Source organism: Mauremys reevesii, linkage group 1, assembly GCF_016161935.1.
Source record: "Mauremys reevesii isolate NIE-2019 linkage group 1, ASM1616193v1, whole genome shotgun sequence".
NCBI lineage: Eukaryota > Metazoa > Chordata > Testudines > Geoemydidae > Mauremys > Mauremys reevesii.
In genome coordinates, this window is record NC_052623.1 from 22,030,710 (window position 1) to 22,057,151 (window position 26,442).

The window sequence follows — 26,442 nt, forward strand, 5'->3', positions numbered from 1 at the left end:
AAACATGTTAGTGTCACATTTCCCGCCCACAGATCCACCAGCCACACACTTTCCTCTCCCACTTGTTGGCCTTTCATGAACAAAGGAAGAAAACAGAAGGAGGGAAGCAGAGATTTAGGGGGTGTCTACGTATATAGCGCTGCAGCAGCCCAGCTGTACCGATGCAGCTGCGCCGTTGCAGCACGTCTGGTGAAGATGCTCTATGCTGACAGGAGAGAGCATAACAAAAAGAACTAGATAAGTTCATGGAGGATAGGTCCATCAATGGATATTAGCCAGGATGGGGCAGAAATCAGTGAAAGCTGCTTTGAACCCTAAAAGGCTTTTACCCAGCTGCAGGTTTTGCAAGCCTGTCTATCCTTTAGAGTACAGCTTGTTTGGTAATTTCATTCTGTATTACATGGAAAAAGAAAATTTGAGCCAACTGATCCACATGCATAAAAGCAGCTTCTGATGAGGGGGGTTCAGATGCACATGCCCAGCTCCCAGTGACTTCTGCTTGCAAAAATTTTCTCTCTTGGTAATGAAGGAAACTGAACGGTCTGTGGTAATGTTCATGTTGGAGGCCGAGGTCAGGAGTGGCTGAGGTTATACAGATAGAGTGTACAACAAGTGTGTGTTCATTTGAGTGAAGAGCAGAAATGACCCAGGAGTGGCAAGGGGCACACAGCAGGAAAGAGGGGAGGAAGGGAAGCAAGGAGCAGAACATTTATATTCTGAGACCCTGGGCGTTATTATTTACTGTCTAGCCCAAGTGTGCAGAAATAACTGCTCGAATCCCAGCTCTCAAGTGACATTAACCAACACTGAGCATCACTCTCAGAAGGTCTGATCCTGCCAAGTGCTGAGCACTACCCCTGAGCTCCTCAGAGCCCTCGACTCCAGGAGTGGCAGCTCATACGGCTGGGCAGTCAATATTATTATTACAGCTTCATCAGCAATCAGCAACAGAATTACAGGCTTATTGGGGTAGATCTCTAAGAGGCTCTTACTAGCACATAAAATACACTGTTCTGTGCACGGCTGTGTTTTCCAAACATGTCATTCACAAGCACAGAAATTCTGCGCCCCCCCGGAAAGGGAGAACAAGAGTTAGAAGATGGGCTTTTAGTGTGCATGGCATTCTCCATAGGCGCGCAAACGCACGTTCCCAGCATCCCACAGACTCAGCTCCTCAGCAGAGTGGCAAATTTAAGGAAACAGGAAGATTTTCAGAGACAGCACGTTGAATGAGCAATGAGGTTTACAAACTGCCCTCCCTCAGACTTATGTTCAATCCAAGTGACTAGTGCAACTGGAAAGACACGTGCAGCTTTGTGCACCTGCGTTCCCGTTATGTATGGTTTGGATGTGTGGCATTTCCCATAATCCCCAGGACCTGCAGGGGAACTTGCAGTGCCATCCATGACAGCTCAGCCAGGACATAGGGAGATGTAACAAAGGCTGTCTCAGCTAGGGACACAGGTAGAACTACAGGGTCTGTCCATCTTCCAGGCTCAAGAAAAAATCCCCATTATATTCATTGCAACTGGGCCCTGCCCCTCTCTACCATGAGACTGAGTATGCCTGAAAGATAAAATCAAGTGTCGCCCACACTGCCTGTTGCTCACCCTCAGCCTGCGTCCAAAGACGGTAACCTGCCCTCTAGCTTGCTCCTTCCGCTGCCTCCACTCAACCAGATTGAGGCCATTGTCGATGGGCAGGGTCACGTTCCTCTTCCCCACCGTCGGGTTCACGGTGCCAGCCAGCAGGTGGGGCTCCGTCTGCAGTGCTACCTCCATGCCGTTAGCAAGCATCAGCCTGAGAGAGCCATCAGCACCGATGTAGTAGCTGTTTCGGACTTGGTCTGGAGAAAGATAAGAGATGGGCTCAAGCCAGTGATAGATGACAGAAACCCATATTTAATTATTTTCCTTACCTGAGTTATTGCCAAGCTTTTTGATGACTTTTAACACTCACCTTTATTGTTCACCATTAATGTCTGTTTGGGAATTGTCCATTTCTCTTTCAAGTCTAGAGAAAGTTTTACTTTGTGGACTGCACACACTTGCACAAAAACTGTTATGTGGGTTAAACAAGACTACAGGGGAATAATGTGTAATACTCTGGCATAGTATGAGTTACTCCTTTAGCTCACATAGTGGGTGGGTGGGATTTTGCTGCTGAAGGTCCTGAATTCTATCCCTTCTGAAGCTCATGTGTGTCCACTGTTCATAACTTTACATCCTAAAAAAATCCTGAAACATCTGTCTCTATTTATCTATACACAGATATGTCATTATTGAAAATATGTCTGTTATATTAAGTCTTATAACCCCCTTTGGTGGAGACCAGGTTCTGCAAGTGGAGCCAGCTGCTCTCCTCAGCCTTGTTCCACCACCCCAAGCGGTGGGGATTCTCACTGTAACTCAGTGCTAACTGCTTTCCCAATGACATGCTCCTGGCTACCTTGAAAGAGGATTCTGAGGGACCAACAGTTGCTGTGGGAACTGTGGGTCAGGCGAGTGCACAGGCACAGGGCTTCCATATGGCCTCCAGTGGATCCTGAAAGGGATCTTAGGAGATCTACAGATTTCATGACTCAAACCCCATCAGTTCAGAAGTGAAGGGGAAGGGCAATATTCCTGCCTTCCCTCCCCAGGCTCCGCCAGGAGAAAACCAAGCAGAACCACCATCAGTCAAAATTCAGAGTTTCCAAGCACCTAGTGGAGAAGCCTTTGGAGGGTTTGGGCTCCACTCAGTGGGAAAGCATTGCTCAAAACCCATTATGCAGCACACGCCAGCTCTGCAGCTCCTTTGGAGGCTGGGGAATGCTACCATCTCTGTCTCCCTGGCTGCTGTAAATACCTAATTGTGAATACAAAAATTCCTTAAAAAATTAATGAAAACTGTTTTTCCATTTTGAAGCAAGTTACATTTGTTCACTAGCTGCTCTCCTGCAGCTCGAGGGGAAAGCAGGTCAGAGCAGAATTATCATCTCTCCTCAGGCTAGGATATATTGGCAAATGGCACAACTGGATACAGTTAGGAGGAAGCCTAAAGCTGGCTGGTCTCTTTCATTATGGGCCTGATCCAGTGCCCTCCGTAGCCAAATGGAGGTTTCCAATGATCTCAGCTGAACCAGATAAGCCAAATGCATGCAGATAACTAAGCGACAGACTGACACGATTACTGCAGTGACACTGGAATTTCAGTGCGTATCCAATACTGCAGTGATCCAGGACTGCAGATCCAAAGCCCTTTGAATATCCAAATGGCACAGTTAAAGCCACTGACCTTCAACAGGCTCTGGATCCGGCCCGCAAACACCGACACCTTGAGACCCCAGGGGCACTGGAGAGGTAGGCCTGTCAGGGGACTGGCTAGGGCTCCCTGATTCTCAGCTGCCCAGACGTGGCATAAGAGCTGCAGCACAGCAAATTTAACTTATGCCAGTGGAGAATCAGGCATAGCAGAGACTCACTCCGCTCCTCTGCCCTCCTCACATCCGACATCCCCCCTCCTCCTCACCAGGATGGGGGGGTTCTGGTGCAGGAAGTGATAGAGCTACCTCTGGCAGCTTTACACTGCACAGATGGGGACGCCGTCCATGGGAAACTCAGGACACCGTATGTTTGCCCTGCACCACATTAGCAGCATCCACTGGTGCATCCAACCCCAAGAGCATGGTCATCAGTAGCACACAGCCCGGAGAATAAAACTCTGGACCTTCTACCTCCACCATTTACCCTGATGGAGACTCTCCCCTAGAGCTAGCAAGAGGGCTTTCCCCTGGAGCTTTGTGAAATCCAGCTGTCTTTGTGAGCAGGGTTTTATGCCAGCCTCAGTGTGAGTTTTGGTTCTGCTCAGTGTCACACTGAGTCCTGCATCAAACCGTATATCAGCCCAGTTTTGCGTTTGGTTCAGCCTGAGTCTGCTCAGAGCTCAGTCCGGGTTTCTTGAAAGGTTCAAAGCCAGTTTGGGGCTCATCATGAAGCTCTGCACCAGGGCTCATGCTAAGAGTTCTGTCAGTATCGTATGTTCTCTCCTGAACAACCACTGAGAGGGAGAGACAGTCTTAAAACCCCCAGAGCCACTATTGTGGAGTGGCAAACAGTCAATTGCTGCTGCTCCTCAGCCAAGCGCTGGTTGATCTGCACACGGCATACTCCAGAAACGCTGTTCGGCCACCCCTGTGCTGCTCTCTCTATCACTGTCCAGCCCCTGCCTTTGAACTCACAACCCTGGGTTTAGCAGGCCAATGCTCAAACCACTGAGCTATCCCTCCCCCCCCAATGTGTGGTTCCCCCTCTGAGCACTAGCTGGTTTGGAATTTTCTGTGGTCTCTACCTGGGAGACCCCTGGGCCGAAGGCATAACACCACCTCTACCATATAATCTCACTCCACGCTGTGAGTTAGCTGAGTGTGTAGGCACCTGGCAGGCTAACGCGCTTGGTTTATGGGCCAACGTTCAGACTCGTTCTCGCTAACAATTTCTTCCTGAAGCCTCTTTTCTGTCCCCTGGCAGAAAGCCAGTTCTGGCTGAGCCAGGGAAAAGTATTGTTGCATCTTTTAAAGTAGGCTGCCCAACTGTGCCCTGGCCTAGAATTGCTCTGTAGGTGGTCCTTGCAAACACGGCTAATGGGGATTTGTTCCTGAGGGGACTGCACACACCCTTCAGACTCTGCAGGAAAGCTAACGTACCAGAAAGTTCACTTCATTTGGGAAAAGCTCATTTCCCCGCTCAATCCGTTCTGTGAACTAAAAACACCGTCTGTCATTTCAAACTATTAAAAATGGCCTTTTGTCCTGCCTTGTCCCGTGTTGTTGGGGGATGCCACAGTGAGATTTATTGGGCAGTTTATTGGCCTTTGGCTCGGGAGGCATAAATCACATCGCAGTCAATTATCTCACTAAAGAGCCCCCAACAGCGGGTTCTGTTGCTTAATTAGGTTCCTGAGGTGAAGCCAACCTCACATCTGAGTATTTGCCAGACATCTTAATGCGTGGATTTTTGGCTGGGCTAGTTAGAGTTTCAGTTGGTTTGTGCTCTGTGGTGCACAAGGAAAAGTCGCCGTACACCGGCTATTCCCTAGGGCAATGGAAGGTACAGCCTGATGAGGCCTGAGCCCCAGACTGCTTTCTCAGTGGCCAGGGAAGGTGCTCACAGACACAGGAAGCTGTTTCCTATGCAGGAGTTTACCTTTAACTATAGAAAACAGAGGAAATTAACCACCCAGAGAGCTGGTTTTTAAGGAACCAGCATACACGTGACTCCTGGGCTGACTGGGTCTGACGGAGACATCTCTTTCCATACAAAGGTGAAAACTTGTATTTGACCACAAGCATCTTCACTGGGCACAGAGCAGGAGTTCGCAGAGTAGGGTGAGACAGAGCCTGCTGGCCCTTCACCCGAGCCAGCGGGGAGTGGGGAATGCAGAGGGCTTGCTAGCCCCCAGGGGCCGAGACTGAGCACGGCCCTGACCCCCAGGGAGCCGGGCTAAGCTTCAGATCCTCAGCCCTAAGAAAACTCTTGACATCTACAAGCATTTCTGGAATGTAACTTCTGCTCCCACCACAGTGCCCCACCTCATCCTTCCTTCTCTCTCTACTCCCTTGCCTTGCCACCTCTTTCTTCCGCCTCCTACTTCCCTAACCTTACCCCTCCCTCCTGTCCCTCCAAGCAAAGTCAGCAGAGCTGTGCCGATTTACACCAGCTGCGGATCTGGCCCAGCACATGCAGCAATGATTGTGCTAACTTCCCACCTTGCACACATCCCCTCATCACTCACTCCTCCTTCCTGCTGCCCCCCTCCACGTCTTACACAGACTCTCGGGGGCAGGGACTGTGTACTGGTCATTTCCCTGGAGGGTGCTCAGTGCAAATTGCACAAAGAATGACAATCCCCAATACACAGCTTCCTTAATTGAAACCTGCTCTGGCAGGGGGACACAGTGACTCTAAGTGGGAAGCCATTAAAATAGTGAAGTAACAGGGTCTACCAGAGGAGCGGTCAGGTTTAGCTAGCCCCTGGGTTTGAATAATAATGGCAATGACGAGGGAGTATAGCATTGCCCAGCTAGGCAACCAACTGAGAACCAAGTAGAAAACAGCTGCAGAACTGACAGCGAGCCCTGTAATGTTTCCTATTGCTTTGTTAAGTGGGTGGGAGTGGGTGCGCAGGGCGCTGGGCGGAAGGTTTTTCTGGTGCTGGGATAATTAAGATGTCTGTTTCCGGCTGTGTAATCCTTGGCGTGCAGCTGAACGTGGGGTAGGGGCGGTCCCCGGGCTCACCTTGCAGGAGGGTGTAGAAGGCGCCTGACGCAGACAGATTGGTTGTTATGGTAACGTCGTCCTTGCTGGAGGTTTCTACCTGGACGTGCACGGAGCTGTCGGTATCGCTGCGGAAGCTGCTGACTTGGCCTGTGGGGAAGGTGACGTTGGTCAAGCGGCCAAAGCTGTCATACCTGAAAAGGAGGACGGAGCGAGATCAGTACCATGAACAGAGGGAGGGGGACCGACGTGCTGCCCTATGAAGAACAGGCCACATCCTGAAGCCCTTACACAGATTCTACTGCGGCAAAGTTCCTGCTGATTTACCTGGCTCCCAGGATCCCCACTGGCTCCACTGGGAGTTTTGCTTGCGTTAAAGGAGTGCAGGTTTGGCTCAATAACTCAAAGAGGGACCATACACCACCAGCCCCTTCCATCATGACATTGCCCAAGCAGGTCCCTCTGCCAGAGAATGAGCTCAAAGCAGGGAGGTAGCAAGGGGACTATTCCCTGAGGAGAAGAGCGTCCTAAAGCAGGATTTTCCCAAGTGTAAGCTGGGAGTGGAGAGCAATGGGAAACCAAAGTGGCACAATTCCCTAGAGCCCTTGGGCACACTGAGGAGATACTACAGCAATGGGGTCATGGAAGCGGACCGGGAGAAGGAGTAAGAATCCTGCCCTCCCCCACACCAAAAATAACCAATGATAAATGGGGCTTAAGCCATCCCACCCCCACCCACTAAAGCATGACAGCAACTAGATAATATAATGACAGAATGTCCCCCACCCTCAAAGATCCAAGAAGAGGGGAAAGTGTCCCAGCAGCACTATCCACCAGAGCAGAAGCCTGAGAGAGGCCATGGAGTTGTTGCTAAGGCCATGCCCATCACCATGCTATCTGAGGCCCTAACAATGACAGAACAAAGTGCTCACCCCCAAATGCATCTTCCCCCACTATTTCACACCGGCAGGCCCAAATTCACTTATGTTCCATGGGACACCAATCATGAATGGGCCAAATTCGACCCCGGGGCAAGTGGCTGCCATTTCACTGAAGTCAGTGGGGTGGTGTCTGCTTACACCTAAGGGATGGAGTTGGCCCCTCATCTTTAAGGATGTGATTATTTTTAACCAACTTAAATACTTAGAATAAATGAAAGTGAGTAAAAGTGGTAACTGGCCACCTTCCCTACATTCTGGGCCTCAGCCGGAGTCTCTGGAGCCAAGGTCTAAGTACATTATGGTCTTCCCATCCCCTGGGTGAGAAGGAGAGTCTGGCCCACAGTTATGTCACACTCTCAGTCATGGAATTATTCACACTTGGAGAGCTGGGCACAATGCCCTGCTAATTGATCAGCTTGTTGTGAAAAGAGAGGGGAAAAGAGAATAAATTCAGGACAGTTTTTTTAAGTTTGGCATAGACCAGTTAAGCCTTTCCAAGTGACTTTAGGAGCACAGGATTTAGTCTGCATTGCTTTTTTTTTTTTTAAAGCTGGAAGTCAAATAAAGTGCTCTGAATACAGAGTAACTTTCTTTGCTCATTAGTTGTTGGTTTGTCTGCACTGCGACGGGAACTCAAGCTTTTTGGTTGCTAGGTGTCACTGTACCTCCTGTAAGGATATTTGTGAGCCTCCTACTTGAAAACATTATGTAACTTCATACATCAGCTGAGTCCCAGCAGATATCCTTACGCCACCTGCAGCGGCCGTGAACAAGGGACATTATTTAGTGCCTTTGTCCCATGGAAGAAGCACATCACTGATCACTGTCCCCAATGGTGTGTTACATAACAACACAAGCGCTTTTTATATTGACACCAGTATTTACACAGAGTGCCACCCTAAGAGTAGTGATGAGCTCAGATCCACTCCCGCCGCTCTGCCACCCAAACTTCTGGGAACTTCTGTCTCTGAACCCAACAGTAAGACCTGGAGCATTAACAACCTCAGGGCAAGGATGGTGCTAAAGAGTCAAGTCACATATAAAAACATGAGATGTTGGTCTGATACATCCCTGTTCTCTTACTATGGGGCTAGTAACCTCACTGAAGTCCATTGCTATTTCACCCAAGTCCTAAGAGCACTATGATTGATCCTAAGTGAACGAGTAATGGTCTCATGTTGCAGTGGGGAAGGTTTAGGTTGGATATTAGGAAAAACTTTTTCACTAGGAGGATGGTGAAGCTCTGGGATGGGTTACCTAGGGAGGTGGTGGAATCTCCTTCCTTAGAGGCTTTGAAGATCAGGCCTGACAAAGCCCTGGCTGGGATGATTTAGTTGGGTTTGGTCCTGCTCTGAGCAGGGGGTTGGACTAGTTGGCCTCCTGAGGTCCCTTCCAACCCTGAGATTCTATGAATGACATTCAGCTCCATGCAGAGAGCCAGCAAAAGTCCCATATACCACAAGTCCCACTTACACATTCAAAATAAACCTCACAAAGTCTTTCAGCCCCAGTTTACTTTCCAGCTCCCCACAAACTGCCCTCCAGACAACAGCTTTCCTACCAGCACCCTCACTAAGACCTTGCCTACTCTTGGTTACACAGGTAGTGGTGTGTAACACATGCAGCAGTGAAAAGCAGGCTACGTCCACACGCACTGTGGTGTGGAGCTACCCACCACAGTGGAAGGCCTTTATTCGCTGCTTCTCCCCTGCCGGAGCCTTTCTCCACTTCCAGAGTCTTTCACTGCAGAGGGGAAAGGCTCCAGCACTATACTGCTAAAAATAGTGTGTAGACAAAAGAGGAGGCCCTATATTCAGCGTATTCAATCCGGTCAAGCCAAGCCACAGCATTCTTATCAACAATGTTGAAGGCACAAAGACCTCCCGGAAGCTGAGTCATTTTGCAGAACTCAACAATATCTAGGAGGCACTGCATGGACATGAAGAGAGCCATGTAGGGTATATGTCCTAGGCATCAGACATGTGCCTTGCTGTACACACGGCTATTTATACCTGTGCTAGCTGGGCATGCAGTGTCTGTACTGTACACACCACTGTAAGTATAGACCTACCCTAAATCACCAGCTTTACACCGAGCTCCTTCCAGCCCCTCAGACGCCCATCAGCAATTCCAGACTCCCTCAACTCCACCATCTATCCAGCACCCTTAGACACTTTTCAGCACTCAGCCAACCACCAGCCACAAGCACCATCCAGTTCCCACCCATCTGCGCATCTCAGACACCTGCTAGCACTCACCCGTTCATGTGCCACCAGACTCCCTTTCATCTCATCTAGCTCAATGACAGAGGCCAAGTTCTGTGCAGCTATACATCCTGGCCCTGCTTCTGCTTGGGGCAGGAGGATTTGGAAGTCTTCAAATAATTTACATGTACACAAAGTAGCTCATACATATAGAAATATAGGTATGAGGGTGTGTGTGTGTGTGTGTGTGTGTGAGAGCTAATTTGCATATATGCAAATCTTAGATGTTAGGGCACCTACAGCTTTATACAGGTTATTAGATTTACATCAGAATAAAAAAACTAAACATAATTTAAATAAAATGTCACACATGCAGCTTAATATAACACCACAGCTATGGTGGTGAATGTCACCCAAGAGCCAGGAGAGGAATTTGGGGTTGAGAATTAGAGCTAACTTGAAACATCTGCATTTTAAGTATTCTAAATGACTATTCCACCTCCATCCCATCTGCATTAGGAACCGATGTGGGTATGGTACTAGTTTACTCTAGGGGTGATATCTCACCTATTCGCAGCTGTTAAAAGGTCACATCCGACGGAGGGGAATGTGAAAAGGTAGCGCAACTGCACTATTAACATTTTTATTATTATTTTTAATTAGTGGCAGATGAAGTGTAAAAAATTCATGTCCAAACAAAAGCCTTTTAGCACTCGGATAGCAACACAAGAGAAGGCTCAATATAAATGTGAGTTATGACCGACATCCCCATTTGGACACAAAGTATTTTTCTCATGGCACATTTCTTTTCCTCCTTTCTCATAATATATTTTGCTTATGACTGGAGCACTTTGCCCTTTTGTCTTGGATTAGAGTGCATGGTACATATACGATGCTGTTTATTATAAACCCCGACCCCATGGGTCCCCCTGACTTTAAGATCTCCGTGTTTCTGAATAGATAATAAGTTTTAACAAGTCAAAGTGAATGACATGGATGTTTCATCTCTTTTCACCTCCGCCTCCACAAAGTCATTTATCTGACACATTCCCAGCTCCGAGAGGAAGGCCAGGTGACAGGCTCTCATGTAGCTGCAGGTGTGTCCTGGTATTTGTAGTAAGATAAATCTCCTCCAGTCAATTCATTTCAAAGCTAAGCTGCATAGACCTGTTTCCATAATCTAAGGATTTAGAGGTGGCCCAGTTTTCATCACACCCTAAGACTTTTCGTGTGCTACAAAAGCACCAGAATTAAGGAAATTCTGCAACACGGGAATGAGCACAGCAGCACTCAGAACAATGAATTCATCACCTGAGAATGCAGCTGCTGCCTCCTTTTCAAACCAACTGCAAAGACTCGGTTTTTACAATTACAGTGACAATTATTAGGCCGGCAAAGGAAGCTGTTGCCATCCATTCCCAATTGGAAATGTATTTAGCTAAGGTTCAATGCACAGAATTAAAATGGTATTTGGTGCTTACGAGGCCTAATTGTTAGCTTGTAAACATTCAGAGCTTTCATTTATCACATTACTGCTGTATAGAAGCGTGATCCCTGGGAATCAAAGCAGGGTCACAAGTACTGTCTATTCAGAAAGTCAGCTTGTTCCAGGATTCCTGAGGCTTCCTCATCTTAGATTTTTCCCATTTCATCAACTTTTGCAAACTAGCAGTCAAATAGGTTGGAAAAATACACCATGCTAATGTTACATTTAGTGCCAAAGACTCTCAATGCACCTCACAAACTATATTTTGTGTATGTTTATACATTCCACAAAGTCTAGCCTCTTCACAACTTTCCAAACAATATTTAACGAAGTTTTAAATATATAAAAACCCTATTGAACTACCCATATATTTTACATACACGAAAGCTATCCTGCTCCTTAAAAACTGCCTGAAAACAAAATCAATATATCCCACCCGATTATTATTATTACATGCCAGCTCCCCAAATGGCCAACAGAAAAGAGGAGCCAAAATATATCCATTACTCACTGAATGTTAAAATCATGCAGGCGTCAAACAATTAACAACTTTGATGTGTCTGAACTGTGATCTCTGACTATTCTTACAACATTAACAACTCCCCGTATTTAATCCTGAGGGGATTCTGCACGCACACACACAAAAATATCTGAGCACAATATTTTAAAATTCTGTACATTTTATTTGTCAATAAGTAAATGTGGAGGCTCCAAGATGGCAGTGGGGAGCACAGGCCTCTACCGGCACAGAGATGGGCCATCACCCTGTAGCCCACGCCCCGGGACAGGGACTCGGCAGTGAGACTGCACCTGACCCTGAGATAGCGCAAGGGTCCCCAGGGCCCTGTCCCTTCATGCAAGGCTAGGGCTGCCAGCTTTCTAACTGCTCAAAACTGAACATGCTTGCCCCGCCCCCCGCCTCGCCCCTTCCATGAGGCTTTGCACTTGTCCCGCCCCTTCCCTGAGGCCCCACCCCCACTCACTCCAGCTCCCCTTCCTGTGTCGCTTACTCTCCTCCACCCTCACTCGCTCATTTTCACCGGGCTGGGGCAGAGGGTTGGGATGCGGGAGGGGGTGAGGGCTTTGGCTGGGGGTGCGGACTCTGGGCTGGGGCCAGAAATGAGGGGTTCAGGACATGGGAGGGGGCTCTGGGCTGGGGCAGGGGGTTGGGGTGTGGGAGGGGATACCGGCTCTGGGCTGGGTGTGGGGCCAAAAATGAAGGGTTCAGGGTGCGGGAGGAGGCTCTGGGGTGGGGCAGAGGGTTGAGGTGCAGGGGATTGAGGGCTTCAGCTGGGGGTGCGGGTTCTGGGGTGCAGAAGGGGGCCCTCGGCTTGGGCTGAGGGGTTTGAGGTGTGGGAGGGGGTTCTGAGCTGGGGCAGGGGTTGGGGAACGGAAGGAGATGAGAGGTGCAGGTGGTGCTTACCTTGGGCAGCTCCCTAGCTCCAAGGTGCAGGGCAGCCAGGCAGCTCTGCATGCTGCCAAGTGTCACCCCCGCAACTCCCATTGGCTGCAGTTCCCGGCCAATGGGAGCTGCAGAGCCAGCACTCGGGGCGGGGGCAGCCCCCATGGCCGCGCTTCTGCCTAGGAGCCGAGGGACATGTTGTTGCTGCTTCCAGGGAGCCTCACGGAGCCAGGTGGGGAGCCTATCTTAGACCAGACTTGTAACACTGCTGACCGGAGCTGCCAGTGTCCCTTTTCAGGTGTTCCGGTTGAAAACTGGACACCAGGCAACTCTATGCCAGGCACACCAAGTGTGGGCAGGCAGGCTCAGCCTGGCACAATTCCAAATGTGAAGGAGTTTAGCGTGGCGGGATCCAGGTATGGGGTTAGAGGGTTCTGTATGGGGCAATCTGGGTGCACATGGCTCAGTGCAGGGTGCACATGGTGTGGGTGCAGGGGGCGTATTCATGCACAGAGGCTTGATGGGGGGGTTCCAGGTGCAGGGGCAGTGAGACTTGGCAGGGGGGACCAGGTGAAGGTGGTTAGGGCTCAGCAGGGAGAGGGGATCTGGACGTGGAAGAATGGGGCTCAGGCAGGAGTATGTGTGTGTGAGGGACTCAGTGGAGGGGTCCAGGTGCTAGAGCAGTGCGGCTCAGTGGGGTGGTGGTCTGGGTGCAGGGGGGCTCATCAGGGTGGTCCAGGTGCAGGGGTGGGGGTCCAGATGCAGGGGGCTAGTCTTGGAAGGTGTATGTATGTCTGGATGCATGAGTGAGGCTCAGCATGGTGGGGCTTCAGGTGTGGGGATTCTGGGGGTGGAGAGAAGGGGCTTGGCGGGGGGGGTCTGGATGCATGGGGGTTGGGTGGATGGGGGAGCGATTCCCTGTACAGTGATCCCTCCCTCCACAGTTGAGAAGTGATGGGGGCAGGAACTGGGTGGGGGGGAGTGCGGAGCTTCCTGCAGCTGGAGTAAGTTTCTGGGGGTGGGTCTGACCCAGTGCTGGCCTCAGCTGCTCCTTGCAGGGGAAAAGGAAGTCCTGTCCTCCCCACCACCAGCCCAGCTGGGACTAGCAGCTGAGCCAGTGCAGGATAGGAGCCACTGGCCGGGGAGTCCCCAGCCCTGCCCCCTGCAGTGATTTACCTCTCCTCTGGGTGCCTGAAATGACATGCTCACACTGTTGGGGAGAGTCAAGTGACTGATTTTGCGACTTCCCTTTGCTTCCCCATCAGAAAGTCATTTTTTGCAGGAAAGCAAATAAATCTCTGGGGGCCATGAATTCTGCACGTGCAGAGTGGTGCAGAATTCCCCAGGAATATATATTTTAGTACCGGGTACCCAGAACTGCTGTCCCTGTGGCACAGAACATGTCCACAGAACTTATTCTGGCGCACAGGAGAAGTGTTATGTATCTCTACAATCACCAGCACTTTACTATAACTTCTTTAAAGGAACAAGGGTGAGAGTCTAATTAATTATATTATAATTAATGTAGAAATGACTGACAAGAGGCAGAGCACAGAAGGGACATTGCAGAGAGAGAAGGGACAAAAGTGACTTGAATCCTCCATATTCTAGGTTGCTGCAGCAGCAATAGCCCCTGGATGGGGAAGCTCTAATTTAGGGCTCCCTGTAATACTCAGTGATATGGGAGGGTATATTCTCTCTTGCCCAATGCTTATAGTCAGTGATGAGTTGCCAAAATACTAACAACCGGTTCCCTCCTCCTCACCCCAGGAGGGGGGTCATGCCCCCCCCAGGGGACTCCTGCCCCATCCAACCCCCCCATATTCCTTGACAGCCCCCCCGCCCCCGGGACCCGTGCCCGATCCACCCCCCGTCCCTGTCCCGTCTGCCCCTTGCCACCCCATCCAACCCCTGCTCCTTCCTGACTGCCTCCCAGGACCCTTGCCCCCATTCAATCCCCTGTTCCCTGCACTCTGACCGCCCGCCCCATCCACCCCCACACAACCCCTAAACTCCCTGCCCTCTTCCAACACCCACTCCCTGCTCTCTTACAGCGCTGCCTGGAGCCGCTCCGCCGGGACCAGCACCAGCGCCATGGGGCCCAAGCCGGGCTGGGCTGTAGCTGCGGCGCCAGGACCAGCACTGGCACTGGTGCTGCGGGTCCCGAGCTGGGCCGGAGCTGCAACCGCAGGGGCTGGGACCAGCACCGGTGCCCGGGACCGGCCGGGCCGGAGCCAGCACTGGTGCCAGCGCCATGGGGCCCGGGCTGGAGCCGCAACCGCAGGGGCTGGGCTGGAGCTGCAGGGCACGGGCCCAGCACCAGGGACTGGCCGGGCCAGAGCCAGCACCGGCGCCCGGGACCAGCTGGGCCAGAGCCGGCGCCCGGGACCGGCTGGAGCTGCAACCGCGGGGCCGGGCCCAGCACCAGCTGCAACCGCAGGGCCGGGCCCAGCACCAGCGCCTGGGACCGGCCGGAACTGCAGCGCCGGGACCAGCGCCGGCGCCGCGGGGCCCAAGCCGGGCTGGAACCGCAACCGCGGGGGCCAGAACCAGCACCGGCTCCGCGGGGGCCGGGCTGGAGCTGTGGAGCCGAAGCTGGGGAGCTCGGCAGGACCAGGCTGGAGGGAGCCGCACTCTGGGACTGGGAACTGCTGAGCCAGCCGCACCTTCCCTCCCCTCCGCGCCCCAGCTTACCTGCCTGCCTGCCTGCTGCTTGTTCAGGCTTCCCGCGAACATCTGATTCGCGGGAAGCAGGGGAGGGGGAGGAGAAGGGGGGCGGAGCAGGAGAGGAGGGGGAAGTGAGCTTGGGCCGGAGCTTTTGTTAAATAAAGCCCTTATAGAACTGGTTGTCCTGGAACAACCGGTTCTAAAAGGGCTGCTAAATTTAACAACCGGATCGCGCGAACCGGCTCAAGCTCACCACTGCTTATAGTTATGTGCTAAACAGATTATAGTTAATGCTTTCCACTCAAGAGGTGGCTGCATGTCAGTGGCTGATGAAACCATTCATCTCCAGCTGTACACACAGAAAAGAATCTGCTTGGCATTTATATAGATATAAAAAGACACAATAAGTTGGTAATGTTTGTATGGCACCTGGGGATCAAAGGCAAGGGATAGATTGAGCCAGTACTCAGAGCGGTACACTCTATTTCCTCTCTGGAGGGCCCCAAACGTCAGAATTTGAAAAAGGTCTCTAGTGTTTAGCTAGTGTTCTCCACGTGACGTGCACCAGCAATATCTGACTGAGACACACACAAACAACAGCACTATTTTAAGAAGTGTGGCCTCCCCTATATAGCACAAAGAGATTTTAACTCTGAAGCTTAATAATGTTGATTTAAACTTAAACATTATTAACTATTTCACTGCTGAATACTGTAAGAAGAACATCAGACTATCCAGGAACTGTGGTCAAAGGTGGAGCAGAATACCACTGTTTGAATTTCCACGGTGACTGACCATAATGAAAGATTTCAGGGAAATGTATATTGCTGTTCTCCTCCACAAAACGACTTAAGTTAGTTTATCATTAATGGTGCCACATGAAATTCAAAACTAGACACCCAATTATACACGTCACAAAAACAAACATTAAACAAGGAAATCACAAGCGAAGGTTAACAGAAAGCAATTATAACTCCAACCTTGGCTCCAAACTCACTCACATTAATATATGGAAGCGTTTCCACTTTCCAACATGCAAACAACCTTAACTCTGCCCCTGTGAATGAAAAAAACCTACCTACAGCTACAAAGTTACTGTTGTTGTTATGGAGTTGTGGCCTTTGCTAATTCACAGAGGGTGGAGTTCACTCCTGGGGAGAGGGCCAGCACACGGCCTTGTTCTGCATTTCATCCAACATGCTTTTGTAAGCTGCTCTTTAGAGCATGTGTGAGACTTGGCAACTTTTAGTCCTTTATGAGACATCATCCCCCTACAACGTAAAGGCCAAAAATTCAGCTGATGTAAATGGGCATATTTCCATTAACTTCAATCTGAAGATCTGGTTTAAGAACACTTTCCCCCCGTCTGTGAGTCACCTCTTGTAGGTGAGCAGCACAAATGGGTTTGGGGTTTCTGGGCAATTTGATCCTAAGCATTTGCTGCAGTGATGTGTAAACACCTATGTTTGCATCTGAGGACGTGACCTTGAGAACTAATTGAGCAGACAAAAGACTTGAACTAAAAAGCCTTATATTGGCTAAATAATGCATGAAAGGATTGACTTAGGCTCTGGGGGAAATTAAATTATTTAGCATACAGTGATACCATCACAATGAGCTAATCAAGATAATTACTACAGTCCTGACTTTATAAAAAAAAAAATAATTAACAAGGCTCTGGTTTCTGGAAAAAAACAACTCATAAGCTATGTCCAGACTGGTAGCAATTCTTTCAGGTCAAGCTAAAGAAAACCCAACAAACTATACAGCATCCCTTCTCTCTGGCTCGAGGAGATGGATGGCGAGAGATTTTTAGCCTGATGCAGTTCCCCGGACTCGCTTCCTTTCCCATCGATTATTACTGACGAAGGTTCAGCGTGAAGGTGAGTATTTAATGCAGTTGCTTGGCAATCAGAGTCACAATAAACTTCAAAGGGCAATAGGCCTTTTTGCTGCACCAAAGTGAGCTTCTCTCTCAAAGAAGAGAAGGGTGAAAAAACAGGCTAACCTCCTGCTAAGTCCCATCCCAACGCTAAACCCAGCACCAGGCTTGCTGCATGGGGGCTTCTGGGTGGGCTGGGGGAAAGGACTAGCTTCCTTACAAGGGTTATGGAGCGGCTCTGCAGTCCCCGAGTACAATAGTCCACACAGCTCCTCTCCCCTGGCTGTGTAGGCAGGAACAGCCAGTCGTTCGGTGCTGCAGCAGACCCCCCCCCCTTCCCCAATCTGAGTTGGGATCTGCTGGGAGTCCCTGGGGAGCTGGATTCCATGGCATACGCCAGACCCACCTCCAATGCTAGATCCACACATCCTGCCTCCAGCTCCTCACACTAGTGCTGCACCAACTCAGAAGCAGCAAAGAATCCTGTGGCACCTTATAGACTAACAGATGTTTTGCAGCATGAGCTGCATGAGCTGCAGCATAAGGTGCCACAGGATTCTTTGCTGCTTCTACAGAACCAGACTAACACGGCTACCCCTCTGATACTTGGCACCAACTCAGCTGTGTCTTGGGCACATTGTGGCATAAGAGCCATGATTTGCCCCAATATTAGCAACAGGTACAGGGAGAAATCTACTTGCAAACAAATGCATGGTGGCTGAAACTGTTCAATACAGCCAGACCCTCCCCCACCATTGATCTTTGCACCTGAGTCAAAGGTAAGATGTGACCTTAGTGGCTGTCCCCAGGTTCTGACGCACTCAAACTTCCTCTTGAAGCAGCACCATGTACCCAACATGCTCACACTGGCACCTATCCGCTGTTCCTTTCCACTTTCACTCAAGTATGCACCTGCTGCTCAGTACTGCCACCTGCTTCTCAGTAATGCACCTCTTCTCTTTTCTTATAGGGTGATCATTTTTGTTGATGGGAGTAAAGGTAAAGCCTAGAAAGCGGAAATGTCCACTGGGGCTCCTGGAGTGTTATGTAACTTGCAGTTAAATTACTTTCATCTTCTAGGGTGTTTTACATCTGAGGATCTCAACAGGGCTTTGAAGCAGAGCCCGGAGCCGGAGCCTGGAGCAGCTCGGGAGCAGTGGAGCTGCAGGTTTTTGCCTGGAGCTGGAGCGGAGCCGGAGCACATCTCCAAAGCCCTGGATCTCAAAGCACTTTCCAATTATGAATGAACATGGGATTTGTCTAAATGAGAGAAACATGCCCTGATATAAGCACAGTGATGTATATAGACCAGGGGTCGGCAACCTGTAGAAGTGGTGTGCTGAGTCTTCGTTTATTCACTCTCATTTAAGGTTTCACGTGCCAGTAATACAGTTTAATGTTTTTAGAAGGTCTCTCTCCCCAGAGAGCAACACTGGTGTAAGAGGTGGCGAGATAGGAACTGTGATTCACTGAGGGATATTGCTATGTAGGATACAGAACCTAACTAACCTATTACCCATCAGCTGATTTAGCAGAGGCCCTTACACCCACCCCTTTCAAGGCAGGACAAGCAATACAGGAGGCTGCGTGGCTTAGAGTGCAGGAGACCTGGGTTCTGTTCCTGGCCCCACTGCTGGCCTGATGGGTAAGCTTGGCAAGTCACTGCCTCTCTGTGTCTCAGTTTCCGCATCTTTAAAAGGGAGATAGTGATACTTACTTCCCTTTGAGAAGGATGAAAAGTGCTATATAAGACCTTGGTATTGTTCATAGAATCTCAGGGTTGGAAGGGACCTCAGGAGGTCATCTAGTCCAACCCCCTGCTCAAAGCAGGACCAAACCCAACTAAATCATCCCAGCCAGGGCTTTGTCAAGCCTGACCTTAAAAACCTCTAAGGAAGGAGATTCCACCACCTCCCTAGGTAACCCATTCCAGTTCTTCACCACCCTACTAGTGAAAAAGTTTTTCCTAATATCCAATCTAAACCTCCCCCTCAGCAACTTGAGACCATTACTCCTTGTTCTGACATCTTCTACCACTGAGAACAGTCTAGATCCATCCTCTTTGGAACCCTCTTTCAGGTAGTTGAAAGCAGCTATCAAATCCCCCCTCATTCTTCTCTTCTGCAGACTAAACAATCCCAGTTCCCTCAGCCTCTCCTCATAAGTCATGTGCTCCAGCCCCCTAATCATTTTTGTTGCCCTCCGCTGGACTTTCTCCAATTTATCCACATCCTTCTTGTAGTGTGGAGCCCAAAACTGGACACAGTACTCCAAATGAGGCCTCACCAATGCTGAGTAGAGGGGAATGATCACATCCCTCGATCTGCTGGAAATGCCCCTACTTATACAACCCAAAATGCCATTAGCCTTCTTGGCAACAAGGGCACACTGTTGACTCATATTCAGCTTTTCGTCCACTGTAACCCCTAGGTCCTTTTCTGCAGAACTGCTGCCCAGCCATTTGGTCCCTAGTCTGTAGCAGTGCATGGGATTCTTCCATCCTAAGTGCAGGACTCTGCACTTGTCCTTGTTGAACCTCATCATATTTCTTTTGGCCCAATTCTCTAATTTGTCTAGGTCCCTCTGTATCCTATCCCGACCCTCCAGCGTATCAACCACTCCTCCCAGTTTAGTGTCATCTGCAAACTTGCTAAGGGTGTAGTCCACATCGTCCTCCAGATCGTTAATGAAGATACTGAATAAAACCGGCCCCAGCACCGACCCTTGGGGCACTCCACTTGATACCGGCTGCCAACTAGACATGGAACCATTGATCACTACCCGTTGAGCCCGACCGTCTAGCCAGTTTTCTATCCACTTTACCGTCCATTCATCCAGCCCATACTTATTTAACTTGCTGGCAAGAATACTGTGGGAAACTGTATCAAAAGCTTTGCTAAAGTCCAGAAATAGCACATCCACTGCTTTCCCCTCATCCACAGAGCCAGTTATCTCATCATAGAAGGCAATTAGATTAGTCAGGCATGACTTGCCCTTGGTGAATTCATGCTGACTGTTCCTGATCACTTTCCCCACCTTTAAGTGGTTCAGAATTGATTCCTTGAGGACCTGTTCCATGATTTTTCCAGGAACTGAGGTGAGACTGACTGGCCTGTAGTTCCATGGATCTTCCTTCTTCCCTTTTTTAAAGATGGGCACTACATTAGCCTTTTTCCAGTCATCCGGGACCTCCCCCGATCGCCATGATTTTTCAAAGATAATGGCCAATGGCTCTGCAATCTCATCGGCCAACTCCTTTAGCACCCTTGGATGCAGCGCATCCGGCCCCATGGACTTGTGCTCGTCCAGCTTTTCTAAATAGTCCCGAACTACTTCTTTCTCCACAGAGAGCTGGTCACCTCCTCCCCATACTGTGCTGCAGAGTGCAGCTGTCTGGGAGCTGACCTTGTCTGTGAAGACAGAGGCAAAAAAAGCATTGAGTACACTAGCTTTCTCCACATCCTCTGTCACTAGGTTCCCTCCCTCATTCAGCAAGGGGCCCACACTTTCCTTGACTTTCTTCTTGTTGCTAACATACCTGAAGAAACCCTTCTTGTTACTCCTAACATCTCCGGCTAGCTGCAACTCCAAGTGTGATTTGGCCTTCCTAATTTCACTCCTGCATTGTTACTAAATATTAAGCAAAAAAAACCCCAAAACCCCACCCGTGTAACCTGAGTGTGGAGCATATTAATATGAAAAGGGCCAAAATGATCCTGGGTCTAACTCAGCTAGGGACAACAGAGATACAACCGGGGTAAATTAGGGGCAACGAAGTTTAAAAGCTGCAGTGAAGCACACGCCGATCTGGCCCATGTTTATTCTTTGTTCTTTCTCTCTCTAAATCTCTGTTTCAGCCTTATCCTGCATATACATTCAATTCTATTCAGGTTTCTATACTGCGCCCATTATTATGGTCCCTGAGCACCTTCACGGGACCATCCTGACTTCTCTCTGTCTGTGAGTCCCATAGACACTGAGCACACGGCTGGCACGTAACAAAGCACACTGATAATAATAACAGCGACATTATAATCTAATGACTGTGGAACTGTCTTCCTAGGGGAGTGGTGTCAGTCCTACACCCTGAGCCATTTAAAATTCGATTGGACAAAGCACTGGAGCACATATAGTAGGAGCTCTGGCAGGGGAGTGAACAAGTGACTGTCAGATTCCTTTGCCCACTTGGAAAATATTCAAATGAGCATATTAATGCTTTCTCCCATGCTGCCCCTCAACACCTGGGGACAAGCTCCCATACCCATCTGCAAAGTAACTCATTATCACCCTTCAGATCCCTCCTTAAAACTCTCCTTTGCCATGAAGCCTACAAATAACTTAACAGTCAGACTGCTGGTGAGCTGAGACACCACCTATCATCCTGACCAATACTGTCTCACTGTGCTCCCTTTCTGTCTGTCCCCATTTGTTGTCTCTTGTCTTATACTTAGATTGTCAGCTCTTTGGGACACGGAGTTTCTTTTTGTTCTGTGTTTGTACAGCACCTAGCACATGGGGTCCTGGTCCATCACTGGGTGTTACAGACCCATGCTGGCCTGACAACCAAGCAGTTAATGCAGCACATACCAGCCAGCGCTGACTGGCAGCCTCACAGCCGCTAGGAGAAAAAAAGAGCTGAGAAACAGAGGGGAGTGGGGCCTTGCAGAGGAGCAAGCAGGCTGGAGATGTAATGTCCTGCCAGCAAGCTGGTGAGAAGATGCCCAGAGACAACCCCACAGAGAAGGGAGGACCAGATCTACAGGCTGGAGAAGCCTATAGAGCCCAGGGAGGTAGGAAGGAGCTCAGGACACAGCAGGAGGAGTTGCTGAGAATTGATTCTGCCTGTCCGGCTTAAGGACCCTGAGCTGAAACCCAGTGGAATGGGTGGGCCATGATTCCCTACAGACCCCTCAATAGAGACTTAAGAACTCTTATCATCATCATCATCATCCAACATCACACCTAGGAGCCCTAGTGGGAGCTGGTGTGTTAATGCATCTGTGCCCCCTTTGGTCAGACAGAACGTTGTACAGAGACAGCTCAGGCTGGCAGGGGCAGTCAGTCAGCCCCTCTTGGCTGAGTTTCTATAGGGCTCCTGTTCTGGGCTATGGAGGGTGTTAGTTTCAGTCCCGCTGGGGTGTGCGGGTTTTCCCTTGTACTTGGTGGGGTCAGCTGGTCCTGGTCATCTACGAGCCTGGAAGCTCCTTTGGATCTTTTCCAAACCCCAGACTGAGATTTTCAAAGCTCAGTAAGATTTTCCGATATCCAGCTTAACTTTCCAGTTCCAACTAAAATTAATGGGAATTGGGCATCCACATCCCTTAAGTAGCTTTGAATATCTCAGCCTAAATCTATAGGTAAAATTCACTCAGTGCAGAAAATTCAGTCCACACTATATACCACTTAAATCCTATTCTAAGGGCTTACGTGGGACCTGATGCTTTGCACTTTGGCCATTCTACACTGGGGTGAATTCCATCCAGTGAATTTTATTCCATTAACATTACATGGAATACAAAATGGTGCCAATGGCATATTATCCTAGCAGCACTTACTCATAAAATGTTGTCCATCCGTTTTCATTGGTCTTGGTGGCAAGAAGACCAGAGTTGCCATGGTACGTCATCATACCCACTTCATGCCCTTGTGCTGTCACGCTCTTGAGAGCGCTGTTGGTGCCAATTGTCACCCAGTAGACCTGGCCATCTGGCACCACCAGCCAGAGTGGCATCCCAGTAGAATCTCTCCGGACATTGACTAAGTTACCATTGTTATCAGTGATCAAGGTTATGTCTCCATCTCCAGTGTAGGTGAAATTGTAAAGGTAATCTCCGGTGGGTAGGCTCTGGGTATAAAGGTGTTTACCGCTGGTGTCAAACAAGTAGAGTTCCTGGTCTATAGGAGAGGACAACTCATATAAGTTCTGTGTGTTGAGGTATGGCTTGTTTTTCCGAATAAAGCGGATTCGGATGTTTCCAAGGTCAGCAACATACAACTCCCCATCTGCGCACACTGCTAGGGAGGAAGGGGCATTTAGCTTGGCATCCTTTGCATAGCCATCATCCCCAGAGAAGCAGTCACAGTTGGCATCATTTTTGCAGTCACAGCTGCTTGGTGCACCAGCAACAAGTGAGATTTCCCCATTGGTGGTGACCTGCCTGATGCGGTTGATCTTCTTCTCGTCGGTCTCAGCAATATACAGGACCCCGTTATGGGAGACGGCCAAAGCCGTGGCAGATTCCAAAGTCGCATGTATTGCCACTTTGCTGAGGAGGAAGTGATCAATGCCTGGGACCTGGCAGTGCATAGGCCTCCCGGCCACAATGCGCACTTGGTGATTTTCAGAGATCTGCAACACAACATTATTGTCGAGGACATATAGGGAATTATCCATCGGGTTGACTGCCAGATCTGTGGGCCATTCTAGACGAACCTAACAATGGAACAACACAAAGAAACTGTTAAAATGTCTATTTTTTCTATTTGCTTCCCAAAATCAGCCTTATCAATCAAATCTCTAAAAGCTTCCACTCATCCATCCAATATCTAGGTGCGTAGTGTGTTTGGCATGTGATTAAGAGAAAGGACTAAATAAATATTTATCTGTATTGTGGGAGTACATCAAGGTCCCCAAGCCCCATTGTGCGAGGTGGTGTACAATCGTATAACAGAAAGATGGCCCCTGCTCTAAACAGATTACAATCTAAGTGTTTCAGAAGAGGTGCCTAAATTGCATGCACAAGCTACACAGGCTTGTAGACAACATGGGTAGCTGTTTGTGCTACTAAATGTGCTGTGTTGTAACTGCATATTTTGTGCATGCAAGCTATGAACATCTTTTTGAAAACTTAGTACAGGCCTTGGGATCCAGGCATTGGTCCTGCAACCATGGACAAATAGGAATTCTCAATCAATTCAGTTTATTTCACTGCATGAAGGCTTGCTTCACAGTGATTTTTCATGGTGTTAAGCATTATGGAAGACCAAGTTTAAGTAATAATAATCCTTTACCCTTGTATGCCCCACCTTTGTCCCAAAGTGATTTACTAAACACTACAACCCTGTAAAAAGAAGTATTCTTATAACTCATTTTGCATATGGGTAAACGGAGGCAGAGAGCGGTTAAAGCCACAGTGAGTCAGGAGTAGAGGTGAGAGCCTGGAATCCCAATTTCCTGTTCTAACCATGGAACATATTGCCTCGCAATTGAGGATACTGTTTGATTTGCTAAGAATAATGCCAAACCTAAGAGAATTTACCTCTACATGGGTAACGTAGCTCTAACATGAAAATTTCAATATAATTTGGCATCCTTTTATATTCCAAGACATTTCAGTGTTAATAAGAGCCACAGAAATACACTTTGAGATAATTTTATTTTGTTTCACATACAAAGAAGTGGTTTGACATTGAGCTGAAGGGAGCCAAATAATTTTAAGAGGGTCTCACACAGCACGTGTGATTTTGCAGTGGGAGGGATGGAGAGCAGGTCTGTCTGGAGGATGTTTTGGTCACCTTAAAAAGAACAAGGAGCACTTGTGGTACCTTAGAGACTAACAAATTTATTTAAGCATAAGCTTTCGTGAGCTAAAACCCACTTCCTCAGATGCATGCAGTGGAAAATACAGTAGGGATATATATATATATAGATAGATAGATAGATACATACATACATACACACAGCGAACATGAAAAAATGGGTGTTGCCATACCCACTATAATGAGTGTAATCAGTTAAGGTGGCTTATTGTCAGCAGGAGAAAAAACAACTTTTGTAGTGATAATCAGGATGGCCCATTTCCAACAATTGACAAGAAGGTGTGAGTAACAGTAGGGGGAATAGTTCTACTTTGTGTAATGACCCATCCACTCCCAGTCTTTATTCAAGCCTAATTTAAATGGTGTCTAGTTTGTAAATTAATTCCAATCCAGCAGTTTCTCGTTGGAGTCTGTTTTTGAAGTTTTTTTGGTGTAGTATTGCCACTTTTAGGTCTGTAAAAGAGAGTCCAGGGAGACTGAAGTGTTCTCCAGCTGGTTTTTGAATGTTATGATGTCTGATTTCTGTCCATTTATTCTTTTGCATACAGACTGTCCAGTTTGGCCAATGTACATGGCAGAGGGGCATTGCTGGCACATGATGGCATATATCACTTTGGTAGAATCTCTCCAGGCCAGGCATTAAACAGTTTTTTTTGGCAAATCGTTCTCAAAAGATCTCTTATCGTTATAGTCCTAGTCATAGTGAAAGTTTCTAGGGTCCAGTTCCCTGATTCCTCAAGCTGCAGCAGCACCAGCCCTGGCCCTGGTGTAAGTCTGAGTAACCCGTTAGGTTGCTACAACATATGACAGCTGATTGTAGTCCCTAAGGGGCCATATGCCAATTTAGAATTTGCAGAGCAGAGATGCTCATCCCCTCCCTGCTCCTGTTATGCTGCTTCCTTCCCCCGTACACTGGGGTAATGTTGCACTCTTGTGACTTTACAGACACATATCACGGCACGGACATTGCAGTGCAATGTTAGGGTGCCATTCTGCCTCTCTGATACATCTCCTCTTTCTGCCACCTTATCCCTGGCTGCTGTTTCTCCTTGTCCCCACCTTCTCTAGCTCTTTGGAAGGATGTGAAGGGGTCCCCAGTAACCTGAGGCCCAGAGAACTCATTCTCACTGCTGCCTTTGTATGAGACCAAGTAGAGTTAGAGGAGCTCCTCTCAGATCCACAGACACCCCAAGAGCCCCACATGGCTCTCGAGCCACTGGCCGAGTGTCACTGCTAGAGAGCATCGAACACATGGTCTGGTTTTGATCCTTCAATCATGTTCAAACTCTTCCCTCACTTATTTATTAAAGGGTGCCAGTTGCAACACAGGTTGATCTTGTGACTTCTAACACCCTAGTTTGTGAGGCATGAGTCTCAGCGCTAGACACAGGGAGCTGAGCGCTGTCTAGTTTCCCTCTGCGCCGTTCTCAAAAATCCCCATATTATCTTGGCTCCTGGCCTACCTCAACCCTTCCTGTGGTCCAACATTATAGCCCATGGTTTTCCCTTCAATAATGCATGTCTCCATACATTCCCATAGTCTTTAGAGCATTGCTCCACTGCAGCCTTGAGTTAGCATCAAGAGCAGAGTTTTCTCTGAACTGACAAGGGAATTTTCAGTTCCTTAAAACCCATTTCTTGTCAACGTTGGCAGCTAAATATTTCATGCCCTCTGGTCTCGCAGTGCCTCAGGGGCCTGACTGCTGAGACTTTTGTAGTCACTATAAAGGATGAAAAGATAGTTCCCCAAGCTGAGTTTTTTTAAAACTTTTCTGTTGTGTCTGTCTGTCTCAGGACTATCTGAGAACAGCTCCTTTCACTTTAAAGAATGGGGAGACAGGGGATGCAGATGGCATATTTTGAACCCATCTCAGAACTGTTTAAAGAGGACATTATTATAAAAAAGCTATAAGCGAGCTGAAAAATATATTTTTAAAAAGCCTGGCCCACAATAAACGTCCTCTGGTTGGCACTAAGATCCTGTTAAAGAAAGGAATATGTTTGTGAGATGGGGGCCATTAGGCTGCAAGATGGCCTTTAACCATCAAAATTTACCTCTATATGAGG

At 48.7% G+C, this 26,442-nt stretch overlaps 1 protein-coding gene across 26 annotated transcripts in view; it reads right to left on the reverse strand.

Moving 5' to 3' along the window:
• Positions 1 to 26,442, reverse strand: part of TENM4 (teneurin transmembrane protein 4) — a 766,066-nt gene that overhangs the window by 26,064 nt on the left and 713,560 nt on the right. For all 26 annotated transcript variants that reach the window (XM_039490391.1, XM_039490320.1, XM_039490356.1 and 23 more), the window contains 3 exons: positions 22,392 to 23,269; positions 6,276 to 6,448; positions 1,611 to 1,846 (listed from right to left, as the gene is read on the reverse strand). In XM_039490391.1, coding sequence (XP_039346325.1) covers positions 1,611 to 1,846; positions 6,276 to 6,448; positions 22,392 to 23,269 — 1,287 coding nt within the window. The remainder of the gene's footprint in view (positions 1 to 1,610; positions 1,847 to 6,275; positions 6,449 to 22,391; positions 23,270 to 26,442) is intronic.